Source organism: Euprymna scolopes, chromosome 24, assembly GCF_053919585.1.
Source record: "Euprymna scolopes isolate OS-2025 chromosome 24, ASM5391958v1, whole genome shotgun sequence".
Taxonomy (NCBI): domain Eukaryota; kingdom Metazoa; phylum Mollusca; class Cephalopoda; order Sepiida; family Sepiolidae; genus Euprymna; species Euprymna scolopes.
This window is the reverse complement of record NC_136505.1, coordinates 90,651,143-90,665,170: the sequence shown is the minus strand read 5'-3', so window position 1 is coordinate 90,665,170 and position 14,028 is coordinate 90,651,143. Positions and strand designations below refer to the sequence as shown.

Genomic DNA, 14,028 nt, shown 5'->3' with positions numbered 1-14,028 from the left:
TACATTTTGATAATATAATGCCTTAATAAAAAAAATTTTGAAAGAAAAGATGTTTTCATTTTTCAAACCTATTTTTATCAGATGTGACCAGCTTCTAGATTTCCTTTGTTGGCTGATATATCCAACCCTGCCATGCCCAAATCCACTACCCCTTGTTTAGCACTTTTATTCTCCCACCTGACATAAACCTAAATAAAAATTTTATAAAAATCAATGCTTTTTTTTTTTTTTTTTTGTTCTTTGTGAAGTTTATTGATGTTTTTAAGAAAAATGTTTTTGTAAAGATAAAAATCCAGTTCGATTTTTTGGGTATTAAAAAAAAACATTAAAAAATTTTCGAACTTGAATAGATTTTCTTAATGTCAGCAATTTAAAAAAAATTATTTTATTTCATTTTTTTTTTTTTTTTTTTTTTTTTTTAATATTTATTTCCATTGTTTATTTTCCTTCTTTTCAGCCTGAAAAGAACTACGGATGTAATGTTTGGTGGCAAACAAGTCCTGATCTGCGGTTATGGAGAAGTAAGTCCTCTCTGCCTACTCCTCAATTTTGATTGATTTGGCGTTGAAACGTTTCGATTTTTTTTTTCAAATCGAAAGAAATAGATCACAATGTTCTAATTTGATATTTTAATTTTTATCTTTTTAATCTTTTTATTTTTCCTTTTTAAAGTCATTGCTGGTTGTTAGGTTTTCAAAGTAGATTTTATACTCGGTCAAGACAAGAAAGTACTCTGAAGAGTACCTCACCAGATGTGGCAGCAGTATTCCATCTATTATGTAAATGGCAGTTGTCTGTGTGTATGTGTGGGGTAGGTGTATATATCCTTCTGTGGTGTCTATATAAAATGCATACAGTATAATGCTCTGTTTAGACATACCTTATTTCTTTCAGTTCTTGTTGGTGGGTGATTCCATGCCGAGATTCCTGGACTTTGAAATAAGACAAACAACTTCAAATTTTATTTTGCGGATAGTCTTTATTCAATCCTCCAGATGGTGGGATAAACCTTCACATTTGATCAGTTCATCTTTCTTCAACACATCATGTAACTCATCTGACTGGGAATTGAACTGGACTGGAAAAAAACGGATTCCAATTCCAGTTTGACTAAAGTGTCTGACTGCATCTTTGACTGTCTGACTAGAAATGTCTTCTATTCATATTAAGGTGTATGTATGGGTTGGTAACATTCCGTCAGCTGGTTTACACTCAAAATGCACAGATCTGCCTCATGACCCCTGCTAGTATGCAGATGCAACACACCTGTAATCCGAAGTTAATGAGTTTTGGAGCCTGTCAGTCTTAACCTTTCAACCTCTATGCTCTTAATTTGAACATAAGCAAGTTAGTTCAAGCTAATACCATGTTAACCACATTATTGACACATGTCTGTATGCCCAATTAAAAGTCAAAAAGGACAAAACAAGCACCAACAAAGTTGGTCTTTTTATCAGCATTGTCCTGGATGAATAATATCTAAACTTTAGAAAAAAATGATTCATTCTCTGGGGGTCAACTGGATCAGTTGTTGTTAGAGAGGATGTTTTTTTTTAGTATTATTAGGAAAGGAAAATGCTGGCCCAATCTACATTATGTAAATGAGGATTGTTTCATTTTTCTTCAGTCAAAGTTCCCAGAAATCAAGGCATCCTTCCTTGCGCTAACATTCAATCTCTATATAAGATACATGTTCAAGCATTCAATTAAATTTTTTCTTTACATCTTGAACACTGAGTAAGTAAAGAAGTTGAGAATAATTTTTCGTCTCGTCAATTGACTATATAAATATGTTGTTGTATATCTTAAGATAAATCATATTGACACACCGGTTCTTGTTAGACCACCAAAGTTAAGCAATGTTGAGCCTGGTCAGTACAAGATGAGTGACCAATTTGGAAATTCTAAGCGCTGTAGGTAGGAGGACGTTGACACCTCTCTGCAAGAGTTGCAAAATCCTAATGAGGAATATAAATGCGACTGGGGAACACTTGTGAATTTCATTCTCCCATTGAACTTCCTCCTTTGGAGGAAGCCGGTTAAACCCGCATAGGGTTAGTGACGTTTCCCTTCCATTCTATACCTTTCTTGTCTCTTCGTCTTACTGGATTCCAGGACAAGTCGTCTGTATGTTAGTGTATATTTCCAGCTAGAGAGGAATGGGCTGGTCAGAAGACAAGAAAGGGAAAAGACAAAGAAATAGAAGCTTTGATAGAAATATGTTACACTGTTGCCTCCGGGCAATGCCGGATAGCTCTGCTAATCTCTTATATAAAGGAGGGTTGTTTCTGTGTATGTCCAGCTGGTTGAGAAAGAGAGGGTTTAGAAAAGGTATGGAGGAAAACGGAGGAGGTGAAAAAAGAGAGGTAGAGAGATGAACTAACAAAGGTAGAAAGATAGAAGTTTTAATAGAGATATGTTACAGTTTTGCTCCAGGCAACGCCAGGTAACCCTAAAAGTCAATATTGGTTATTCGGTTTTATGGTATGTCAATCGTCGTTTGGTCATTTTATTCCAAATCTATCCATATTTTTTGTATTCGATTAATTTTGTAGATTAAGTATTGGTTCCAGTATTAAATGACCTAAAAAGGATTGATATGCCACAAAAGAGAGAAACAAATCAATTTATTTAAGATATTGATAGTAGTAGTTAAATATATATAAAATGATATATATATTATAATATATATATCTATAAAAATGAGAATGTATGTGTGTGTGAGAACACTTCTCAACCTATATACTCAACGACTTTTTAATCTACAGACTTGAAATTTGGTATGTAGGTTATTCAAATATGTGGAAAACATGTAAATAGGTTTTTGTCTGGAAAAATGAGCTTTTAAGGGGACAAAATTATTTTTAAAAATCGGATTTTTCTGTTTGCTGTTTCACGATTGTGCATGCATGAATAGTTCACCTTACATTTGATTGGTTGTTTTTGTTTTACGGCATATCAACCCTTTTTAGGTTATTTAATACCGAATCCAAATATTTTGAAGAAAATTTTTTTAATAGAATATATTTGTAGTTTTCAAGTCGGTTTCTATTTAACCCACAGTTGGGATCCTAACAGCTACTACCACTCTGGGTCAGAGTGGACCTGGGAGCAATGGCAATTAAAGGGTGGCTCCACACTCCCCAAAGCTTGCAAGTTGGGGCCTCACCATTGGATATAGTTTAAGGTCATATCCAGGACCTCACATTACGGATTCCCTATTCTTTTTTTTTTTTTTTACATTTTCACCCCAAACAAGGCACATTGCCACTTTGGTGTAGGGGGCTACTATCAGGAGCAACAACTACTGGGGTACTATGTAGGGATTTGGGCAGCAAGATGTCGGTTCACGTTGCACTTGAACTTCTGCACGTCAGTAGAGTTGGGGAAGCAGGGACCTGGAATGGAATTCCAAAGTCTAGCGGTTCTGGGGAAGAAACTACTGGAGTAGAAAGATCTTTTACATCTAGGGATCTCTACAGTGTGGGGGTGGGATTTTGCAGCCTATCGGGTCTGTCGAGAGTGTTCACGTTGTGGGGAAACAAGTGCTTGCAGTTCGTTAGAGCATTCACCATTAAAATACTTGTAGAACAGGCAGAGGGATGCAACGTTTCGTCGATGGGACAAAGGCTGAAGCTTAGATACCAGTTCAGGGCCTATCAGATTGGCAACTCTCTTTTGAACCTTGTCTACGAGCGAGAGACTAGTAGCAGATGCACCAGCCCAAATGTTAAGTATGAATTAGTTTAAAAAGACTTGTTAGAGATCGTGTCACACTGGTTGAATAGTTATTGTACTTGATTCACTGTCTTTAGGTTTTGGTTTCGATCTCAGCTTGAGTATTTTATTTTATTTTTAGACTCGCAAGAAGTGAACAGTTTAGAAAAAACATAATACTTGCATGCGCATGTCTCAGTTTCTTTATGAATTAAAATATATTTTTTGCATATTTTATGACCGGGCAACAGACTGATAGTATATAATAATAATAATAATAATAAATGAACCAAAAGATATCTATTATCTTTAATATAGCAAACCTGTCAATATAGTAAAAGCTCTACCTGGTTAAGAGGAGCAATTCATAAATTAAAAGATGTAGAATAAAAGTTGCAAAGAACTTTATTAAATTATCAGATCAATGAGGAAAATGGGGAAAAAATTTAAAAAAAAAAAATTTTAGGTCATGGCATTTCGGCGCTAAATGCTTCTCAGGAGAAAAGTTGGTATTCTACTACTATAAGGGTATACAAATAAAACCGGCTACAAAACATTTAGATTAGAAATGAAAAATATAAGGGGGAGAATAATAATTAGAATTGTTATAATTATAATTCGTTGTTTTAAATATATCTCCCATCTGATACGTAAAAGAGAGCCAGCTTATTTACTCTTTTCTAAAACCAAGCTACATATTGCATATTTTGCAAACCTCTTCCCTCTGATGAGAAGAATTGCATTATTCGAAACTCCATGGAATAAGGCTTTTCTTGTTTATTTGAACTCCTTGTCAGATAATTGAAATTGTATATACCCTCTTTACAGATTTATCATGTTTTTTGAAAATTTGAATAAATTTTCAAAAACAAGATTTTTAATTCATATTAACTTATTTATAAAAGTCACTTTGTCTGTGTGTGAGTTCATTCCTTAAGGACTCCGCCGAAACAGCTCTTCCAATATTTTTGAAATTTTACACAAATGCACTTACTGTGTCTGAGAGTTTTCTTAGATAGATTTTCATTGGAATGCCCCTGATAAGTATTGGAAATTGTTAATCATAAAAAATTTGAATTAAGAAGGAACAGTCCAATTTTGACTAAAACGTCACAAGTGCATTTGACAAGCTTTATCACCACACAAGCAGAAGGGTCCACATATAAAATGAACAGTATGTTCTAAGACAGGAGCGAGTTTGAAATGAATATTTCTGTTTAGAGCACAATTGAAGCATAATACTTGACTTTTGCATTTTAAAGTTTAACTCATGCTATTATATAAAAATAATTTTATAAAATCAACAGTAGATTCTCTACAGTGCAATGTAGACAACAATGTATTGTAGACTAAATCACTGCATGGAGGTATGTAAAATTTCCAGTGCACTGCGATGGGTCCCTGATTAGAGTAGGCAATCAATCAATTTGATTAAAAAATGGGCAATTTAACCGATTTTGATGACAATAAAAATATTGGAAGTGTGAAACATTCATTGATCCTTGTTTAATCCCGGGCAATGTCAGGTTTCCCTGTTAATGTGTGTGTGTATATATAAATATGATAGCATGTGTGTTATTTTGTGTGTCATACTTAATATCTTTTCTTCTGATGGACTGTCGTTTAATTGTTATGACCTTCCAGTTTTTGTAATAAATGATCTACCAAGAATTCTTCATACGTTTTGGTGCCAGTTTCAATTAAAGCTGAAGTAACTCAAGTTATATATATTTGTTTCTTAAGTTTTGGTTTCTGTTTCAATTCAAGCTGATGCACCGAAGACATATGGATATATAATTTTTATTTTTGAAATCACAACTTTATAATATACTAGCGGGGGTACCCGGCGTTGCCCGAGTGTTTGTTTCCGGGACGGGGGGGGGGAGTTTTAAAAAATGTTATGGTAGGTAAGTAGGAAGGATCAAACCCGGAGTCATGAGTAAAAGTAGGAAAATAAAGTGTGAAAAAAAACAAAAACATCTGCAACATTAACAGTTCGGCCACCAAGAAAAGTCCATTCCAGTTGTTTAGGAAAAAAAAAAAAAACGACTACGGTAGGTCGGCGCGAACGTGAAAATATAATGTGAATTGTCCAGCACGCTAACTACTACGCCACAGAGCACTGCAGCTTAGTTTAGTGATTTTAAATAACTTCACATGAAAGAACTACGAAGCCAAACCGGTGTTCTCTTCTCAACTGTTCCTTGTGAACGATCCCCAAACGGTGTTAAGTGGTGGCAGGGGGAGGAGGAATTTATTAGAGAGAAAATATTTTACCACTTCCATTGATCTTAACCGATTTTGGCCGTGACTTCTCAGCAGAAAAAGTATAGAAATCTAAGATTATCGAGGAATTTGAGAAATAATAAGCCTATAACACACCTCAGATATTGTTCTGCCGTTTGTGCATATTATATTTGCATGAAATATCTTGATTTTTAATCCTATTAATGTCAAAATCAGACGGGAAAAAATGAGTTCATTTTATTTATATAGAGATAAGAATAGATAGAAAATTGAGTTAGTAGATGTAGAACAGTTGAATTAGTAGGGCCAGTTCACAGGGGAATGCCAAAGAAGACAAGGGAATAAGCGATAATAAGCTTGAGCAAAAGAGGGATAAAGACCTGGCCAGAGATAGGTTAGTTTTTAAGTTACATTCTAAAAATTTTCCAACACATGAGAGCATGTAAAATAAATGTGATGATGATGATGATGCTGATGGTTGAATCAATATAGAATGAGAGAGGGTGAGAGGAATATACAGATAGCTAAGTGAGATAGGTGACTTGTAAAAAGGGTGTTAAATTGAACATGATGAGGTTTTTAGTGTTTGTACCTTGGTCTGCCCATCTACAAATTACACATGTGTCAAGGCGAAGGAGAGAAATGTAAATAAAAACCTATCATGACCATTTTTTTTTTTTTTTTTTTTTAACCAAAATCAAAGGAATATTTTTTTTCTATTCTACAATTTTCTTCTTCTGTTTTTGATTTCTACTTTATCTTCTGTGCCCAGTTGAAAATGTGATGATTCTCCTGACCTCACTCTTGTTCCATTCTTTTTCAGGTTGGAAAAGGTTGTGCCCAAGCATTGAAAGGAATGGGCTGTGTTGTTATGGTTACTGAAATTGATCCGATCTGCGCTCTTCAAGCTTGGTAAGTTGCTGAGAACTTTCGTTGTTTTACACATCTCAGTAGGGGACAGGAAAATACAAAGGTGGGAATGAGACATGGTATGAATATTGAAACCGGACAAACCAGAGGAAGAAACAATAGAAATTGAATACATCAAAGAAATCATGAGCAAGAATAAAAAAAATACCATCCTTAGATAATGAAGATTGGGTAATAATAAAAATATAAACAGAAACGTTTTACAAATTTTCATTGTATTGCACGTCTCAATAGCAGACAGGAAGATATTTTCATTTACCATGGTGCTACAAGATCAGACTGTTTGAAGATATTGGTTTTCTGACCAAACATTAATGTTATTGTTTTTTTTGTTTTTTTTTTCCTTTTCGTTTTTCAAAACTGAAGCATGTTGTAGAAAATCAAAAACAGAAACAATTTTGCAATACAAAAAAAACAAACCAAACTCCAGGAATAAATGTTTAAAGAACTTGAAGCATAAAAAACTTTTTAAATACTGGATTTGGCATTAAGTAACCCAAAAAGGGTTGATATGGTATAAAATAAAACAGCCAAACCGAAAGCAAATCTTTTCATGTATTCTGATCTGGCTTCTGAATTCAGTTTAAATAGTTTTATGAATTTGTATTGAATACTCCTGATCTTAAATGGAACACGTACATCAAATCTGTTGCCAGGGCCACTGGAAAAATGATGGGATCTTTCTATCGATCCAGTAGATATCTCACTGCTGATGCAATTCTCTATCTATATAAGAGCCAGGTACGTCCAAGGATGGAATACTGTTGCCACATCTGGACAGGAGCAGCTAGAAAGAACTTGTCCTGTCTTGATAGAGTTCAAAATAGACTTCGTAGCCGCGTAGGAGATGTCCTTTTCTCTTCCCTGTAACCTCTTTCTCACAGAAGAGATGTTGCAAGCTTGTCTCTGATGTATCGTTATTTTCATGGAAAGTGTTTGACACAAGAAACACTCGTCTAGCTGAGGACACTATCAATAATTCCCCCCACTCTTTATCTGTGCCTAAACCTAAACATAGATTCCATGAACAAAGCTTCTTTCTTAGAACTGCACGCCTGTGGAATTGTCTTCCGTTTTCCTGCTTTCCGGCTGACTACAATATGGTTGTCTTCAAGTCTAACGTAAACAAGTTCTTGATGAGCCGTTCCATATAAGTTAACAAATTTACCGAATTTTCATTACTAATGATTACTATATTTTCCAATTTCTACTGTACACTCTTTAACCCTTATCCTTGAGTGGCCTCTTGGCCTTGATAATGTAGTGATGCCTGTGTTAAAAAAAAAAAAAAAGTATGAAAAATATGTATATTGGTTTGGCCAAAAATGTAATTTAAACTTTTTAAAGTGGATATTTTAAAGCAATTTATTTTCCGACCTGGATTTGAAAATCTTGATAATGTGTGCAATGCCAATTTTGTTCAACTACAACTTTCATGTGGTCAATATCGATCAGCTTCAGCCAGAATTTTACTTAATACTTTATTTGTTATGCCATTTGTGGACAATTCTAGCATGAATTCTGGGTATCTTAAACCCGTTCTTGTTTTTTAGATGTGCAGCCTTGCTACTTATCACTGCATACACCAATGCCTCCGCTCTCAAGAGATAATGGACATCCTCGTAAGGGTAGTTGCGCATGTAATTGTGAAGCGAGGGTTGCGGAATCGCCAACCACACCTCTTCTGGATTGGCACTTCTTGGGTCTAATGACAAGGAGAGGCCCAAGAATGGCAGGAAACAATGCCAAGATAACTGGAGAGCACATACACACCTAGAATACACAAATGGTCACCCATTTTAAGTACTAAACAAGTACTAAACAAGCTCGACTTAACTTTGGTGATCTGATGAGAACCCGTGTCAACATGATTATGATGTCAAATTGAACATGTTGACACACCGGTTCCCATTAGATCACTAAAGTTAAGCAACGTTGATCCTGGTTAGTACTAGTATGGGTGACCATTTTTCAGAATTCCAGATGCTGCATCTACTTTCCGCTTATCTCAGCATTGTTTTCAGTCAGTTTTGAGCCTCTCTTTGCCAATTTAGGAGAGGTGGTGTTGGGGGGGGGGGTGCGCAAGTGTTACCTCATACTTACACATGAAGCTACCCTTACAGAGGTGTCCACTGTCACTTGAGACTAAATAAAGGCATTGCACACACACACACACACACACACATATATATATATATATATATATATATATATATATATATATATATGCAGTAAAATTTGGAAAATCCATTAAGAAACCAGAGAACATGATGCAGGATTTTTTTCAAATAAATGAATTATTTTTCTTTTAAATCCTATACTGAAAAATCTGAAACAATTTCAGATCTTGACTATGAAAAAACATTCTTGATATCACCATAAGGATAGTTCATGAAGCCAAAAATTTGGATAAAAAAAAAGCTCATATATTTGAGAAAAAAAATCTTACATCATATTATGTTTTTTTTTTTTTAAATATTTTTTTAAAGGATTTTCAAATTAATCACCTTGGCTACTAAAACAACCTGAAATTATCTTTGATTTCTTGGGAGCTTGTTTAGTTCAAACTCATCCACTGACCTATCAAGAAAAACTTAACATTCAGGAAAAATACCCAAACCATCAGCATATTTTCAGATTGTCCCAAAGACAACAACAGAACTGGATGCGGAGTCATATCCAATAACATTACCTTACAGAAGCGACCACCAGACTATGCTTCAATTGTTAGTGCCAAAGCCACAGCTCTAGATCTGGCATTAGACCTCATTATTGACCTCACAAAAATTTATAATTTTTTCAGACTCCCTATCAGTACTCAGATCCTTAAAGAACCAAAACTTAAATAACCCACTACTCATCAACCTATTACAAACATTTCTGAAAAAAAGTAAATTTATACAAAAGGATATAATTTTAACTCAATCAAACTTTATTTTAAAAAAAAACAAAAAAAAAGAAACACATCACCTAATGATGCAAAAAAAAAAAAAGGTTGACTTGATTTACTGAATAAATTTAAATATCTAACCCACAAAAAAAAAAAAAAATTAAATGACAGAACTCGGCATCAAAGAAAGAAAGAAAAAAAAAAAGGTTGATATGCCAAATTACACCAAACCAATCATATATATACAGGGTGAACGATAAAATTGTGGGCTGGCGGCAAGTCTTCCTGATACAGCCAGGGTCTGCCAGCGGCCACCTAATTGCATCACACGCTTCAGCACATCCGGGTACACTTTGGTGTTGACTTTATTTTCATCATCCTGGGCACGTCCTTATTATTCGTGGCAATCTAGCAATGCATTTTGAGGGTGCTGGCAATGGTCCTGTTGTCATAACTTGGATCGGTAGAGAGCATGAGTTGTTCAGTCGTGCATCTCCAATCTATGTCACTTTCGAACATGATATAAGGCTCCTATTGCTCTTGGGATTTGTACACAACTGGCCAACTAGTAGATGTTGTTTTTTTTTTTTTTGTTTTTTTTTTACATGGTGGTCACCACTCATCAAAGCCCGGAAGCCACTCAGGGATAAGGGTTATTGCAAGTACAGTACGTTAGTGTGGAGATTTGATGAAGTGTTTACTTAAGGGGGCGGTTCATTAGGAATTTGTTAATGTTGGACTTGAAGACATCCAGGTTGTAGTCAGGTGGGAAGCAGGCAGACGGAACAGAGTTCCACAGGCATGCAGTTCTAAGAAAGAAGCTTTGTTCATGGAATTCACGTTTTGATTTAGGCACAGATAAAGAGTGGTCTGCAACAAAAAAAGAAAGCCGATTTTCATCAAATGGAAATGGAATCATATTGCTTTCTCTAGAGTGACAATTTTATTGTTCCTGTATTGCAAGTTGCTTCAGATTTCTATCCAATCACAGCTGATGGAATGAGAACACGCTACTCTCGTGGATTAAATAAATATTAAAAATTCCGTACAAATTCAGTTGTCTGAATAATCCAAATGCAACCAAGATGAATAAAAACAAAATTTTTTTATTTTATTTTCTAGCATGGACGGCTTTAGAGTTGTGAAACTAAATGAAGTTGTTCGTCAGATTGATATTCTTATCACCTGTACAGGTAAGCAACACCTGTTTTTTATTGATTAATAGGAGAAAACTGAGGTGTTAGGTTAACAATTCATTGAGCCAGTTCTACAAAGAAACTATACTAGATGACATATATGTTATTTAATTTATGCATAATATTATAAGGTGATATAATATATTGTATATAGATTTTCAGTATTTACTTCAATAGTGCTCAAGATATGAATACATCTTAGTAGTAGAATATAATATGAAAATATATATTTATAGCAATTTTTTTTTTTTTTTTTCAGAAATTTATTTTCATACTTTACTAATATCCTCTCTATATATAAAGTTTAATATGTGCGTGTGTACAGGGTAATCTGAAGTAATAAACAGATCATTATGAATTCTAGACTATATATTCTAAACAATATGGTGAGTAACATAGACACATTATTTTTTATAAATTTTTCAAAACTGATTAAAATCCAAATGTATAAAATTAAAGGCTTAAGCTTAAGAAATTGAATGTGTCTAATGAATATAGATCAAATTTAATTCTGAAACATTCAGATTTTCCAGTGGGAGGTTCTGCCCATATTATGTTCACAAAAACCTTTTAGAACATTCCAAAGAAAATGAAATTTGAGGAATGTTTAATACTTATTGGTGAACATAAGAGATATAAAAATAAAAATTCCCTAAATGTACAATTCTCTCATGCAATTCAAAAGAATGGCCATGTTGTAATACATGACCATTCTTTTAACTTTAAACAAGCTAGACTCATTAAATTCATTTGAATTAATTTTTTCTGAATACTTGAGTCATTATAAACTGAACAATTAAACAACACAGCAGCTGCTAAAAAATATGGTCTTTGATTAATTTGGTTGCTCTTCAGAGACAAAAAAAAAGTATTATTTTTATTGATATTTAATGCAGCAACTGTAAACCAATGGCAATACTTTTCATTATGGATTATCAAACATGCATAATATAGTAAAAAACAAAAAAGGAATACAAAAATCAACAAAATATTGTTTGTGAACTGATTCTTTCCTTTAGTCATTAGGATGCAACCAACTAGTATAAATGCTCTGAATTTCGAAACATAATTTCATTGAGCTTGTTATTTGAAACAATTTGGATGATGTTATAAGGAATATATACCTTAAAAATATGTTGTTTTTTTTTTAATATATAACTTATAGTCTATCAATTTAGAAAGAGGGATTTATGTTTAATTGATGGTTGAATATGATTAAAAACATTAAAGGGATATAAAAATCTTGGTGATTCCTCAGCAGTGAGGATGGTCGTCATGTTCTGGGTTTTGACGCGTGTGGAGATGGCTGACAAGGTCTTAAACTGCCTTTTGCGGTGAGAGCAGGTAGTTCCATTTCCATTTGGAGGGTTGACTTGAGAATGTTTTTCTCTCTCCCTCCTTCAGTTCTCCTTAAGGTCCATATGTTAGCTTATGCTACAAGATCAGGATGTCTGAAGATATTGGCTTCCTGTGACAAAATGCACCTAACATTGATGCTTTTTGTTTTTCTACTGCCTTTTGCAAAAATTACTTATGTTCTACAAAAACCAAAAACAAAAACCCGCCTTTCGTCCCCTTTTCCCTTTTTCTTTCTATTTCCCCCACTTCCTGACTGGTTTCCTAACTAAAATTATACCAAACATTAATACTGTAACCCTTTTCCGTCTCCCATTGCAAAACTCATTCATGTTTCGCAGGGAACAAAAATGATAAAATCCACTATAAAACAACCAAACTAAACACTAAAAACTAGTGATTGAAGATACAAAGAGCTTGAAGAATAAAAAAAACTTCTACAAAATAACTGGAGGCAATATAAATACTATTTCCAAAATAACTGGATTCAGCATTAAATAACCCAAAAAGGGTTAATGTGTTGTAAAACAAACAAACTCTACAAATGAATATTCAAAGATATAAAGAACTTAAAGTATAAAAACTGTTTCCAAAATAACTGGATTCGGCATTAAATAATCCAAAAAGAATTGATATGCCGTAAAACAAAACAATCAAACCATACGTCAGTTAGCCTCAAAGGTAACTGTGCCTTTGGCAATGTTCTGCCTCCAAGTTTGGCTGTCCTTGACCTGCATCTCCCAAGTGTCTGTATCAATGTCACGTTTCATGTTTGCTTTTAAAAAAATCCTTGTATCACTTCTGGCCTCCTCAACTGCACTTTCCTTCTTTCAGCTGCCAATGGCAGCCGGGAATCCAACATCCTACATCCTGCCAATGAATAACAATTCCCTAAATGCACTATTTTCTCATGCATTAGAACATGATCATTCTTTTAAGTTTAAACAAGCTAGAATCATTAAATAAGTTTTGTCAAAGACATGCACTCATTATAAACTCTTACAATTAAACAACATAAACGCTTCTACAATTTATCTGTTTTAATCAGTAAACACTAACCGAACAGAGTGGGTTGTGTATACATGCAGGTGTATGTGAAGTTATACAAATGAAAATGCATAAAGTTAAGTGTTCATGCATGTATTGTTTATTGTGCATACATATGTCTGGTGTTTGTATGTGATAACAAGAGTTCATTAAAGTATATTGTTGAATGTTCATGTAAAAGTTCATTAAGGTATACATGTGTATTCATTCTTACCTTGAAAAAGGAAACACGCTCTGTCAAGGTGTGTGTGTAATGGGCATGTGTTCGCTTCCACACTTCAAATGAAAGAAAGAAATAGAGAACGTAAGAGAAAGTAGCGAATGCCACCTGTCGGACAAATCGGAAATCACGACAAGGGTAGATAACCTGTGCGTACTTGAGATACATTTGTGTGCTTGTTTGTGCATGATAGCATATCAGTTTGAAAAAGCCAGGTCAAACAATGCGCTTAAACAGATTTTAATTTATGCAGATTGCATATGTATTATTATATTGTATTGATTATTATATATTACAAGGAATAATTTGCTTAGTGAACTAATTCACAAAAAAATAAAAATAATATAATAATGATAATGTCGTTCATCAAATTCCGTCTGTGTTCGTTTACAATATCACATCAGATGATATTTGAGATTAATGAT

At 34.0% G+C, this 14,028-nt stretch overlaps 1 protein-coding gene across 10 annotated transcripts in view; it reads left to right on the top strand.

Annotated features, from left to right (window-relative positions):
• Nucleotides 1-14,028, top strand: part of LOC145246840 (adenosylhomocysteinase-like 1) — a 736,073-nt gene that overhangs the window by 681,219 nt on the left and 40,826 nt on the right. For all 10 annotated transcript variants that reach the window (XM_080108677.1, XM_080108681.1, XM_080108679.1 and 7 more), the window contains 3 exons: nucleotides 458-521; nucleotides 6,788-6,876; nucleotides 10,907-10,977. In XM_080108677.1, coding sequence (XP_079964803.1) covers nucleotides 458-521; nucleotides 6,788-6,876; nucleotides 10,907-10,977 — 224 coding nt within the window. The remainder of the gene's footprint in view (nucleotides 1-457; nucleotides 522-6,787; nucleotides 6,877-10,906; nucleotides 10,978-14,028) is intronic.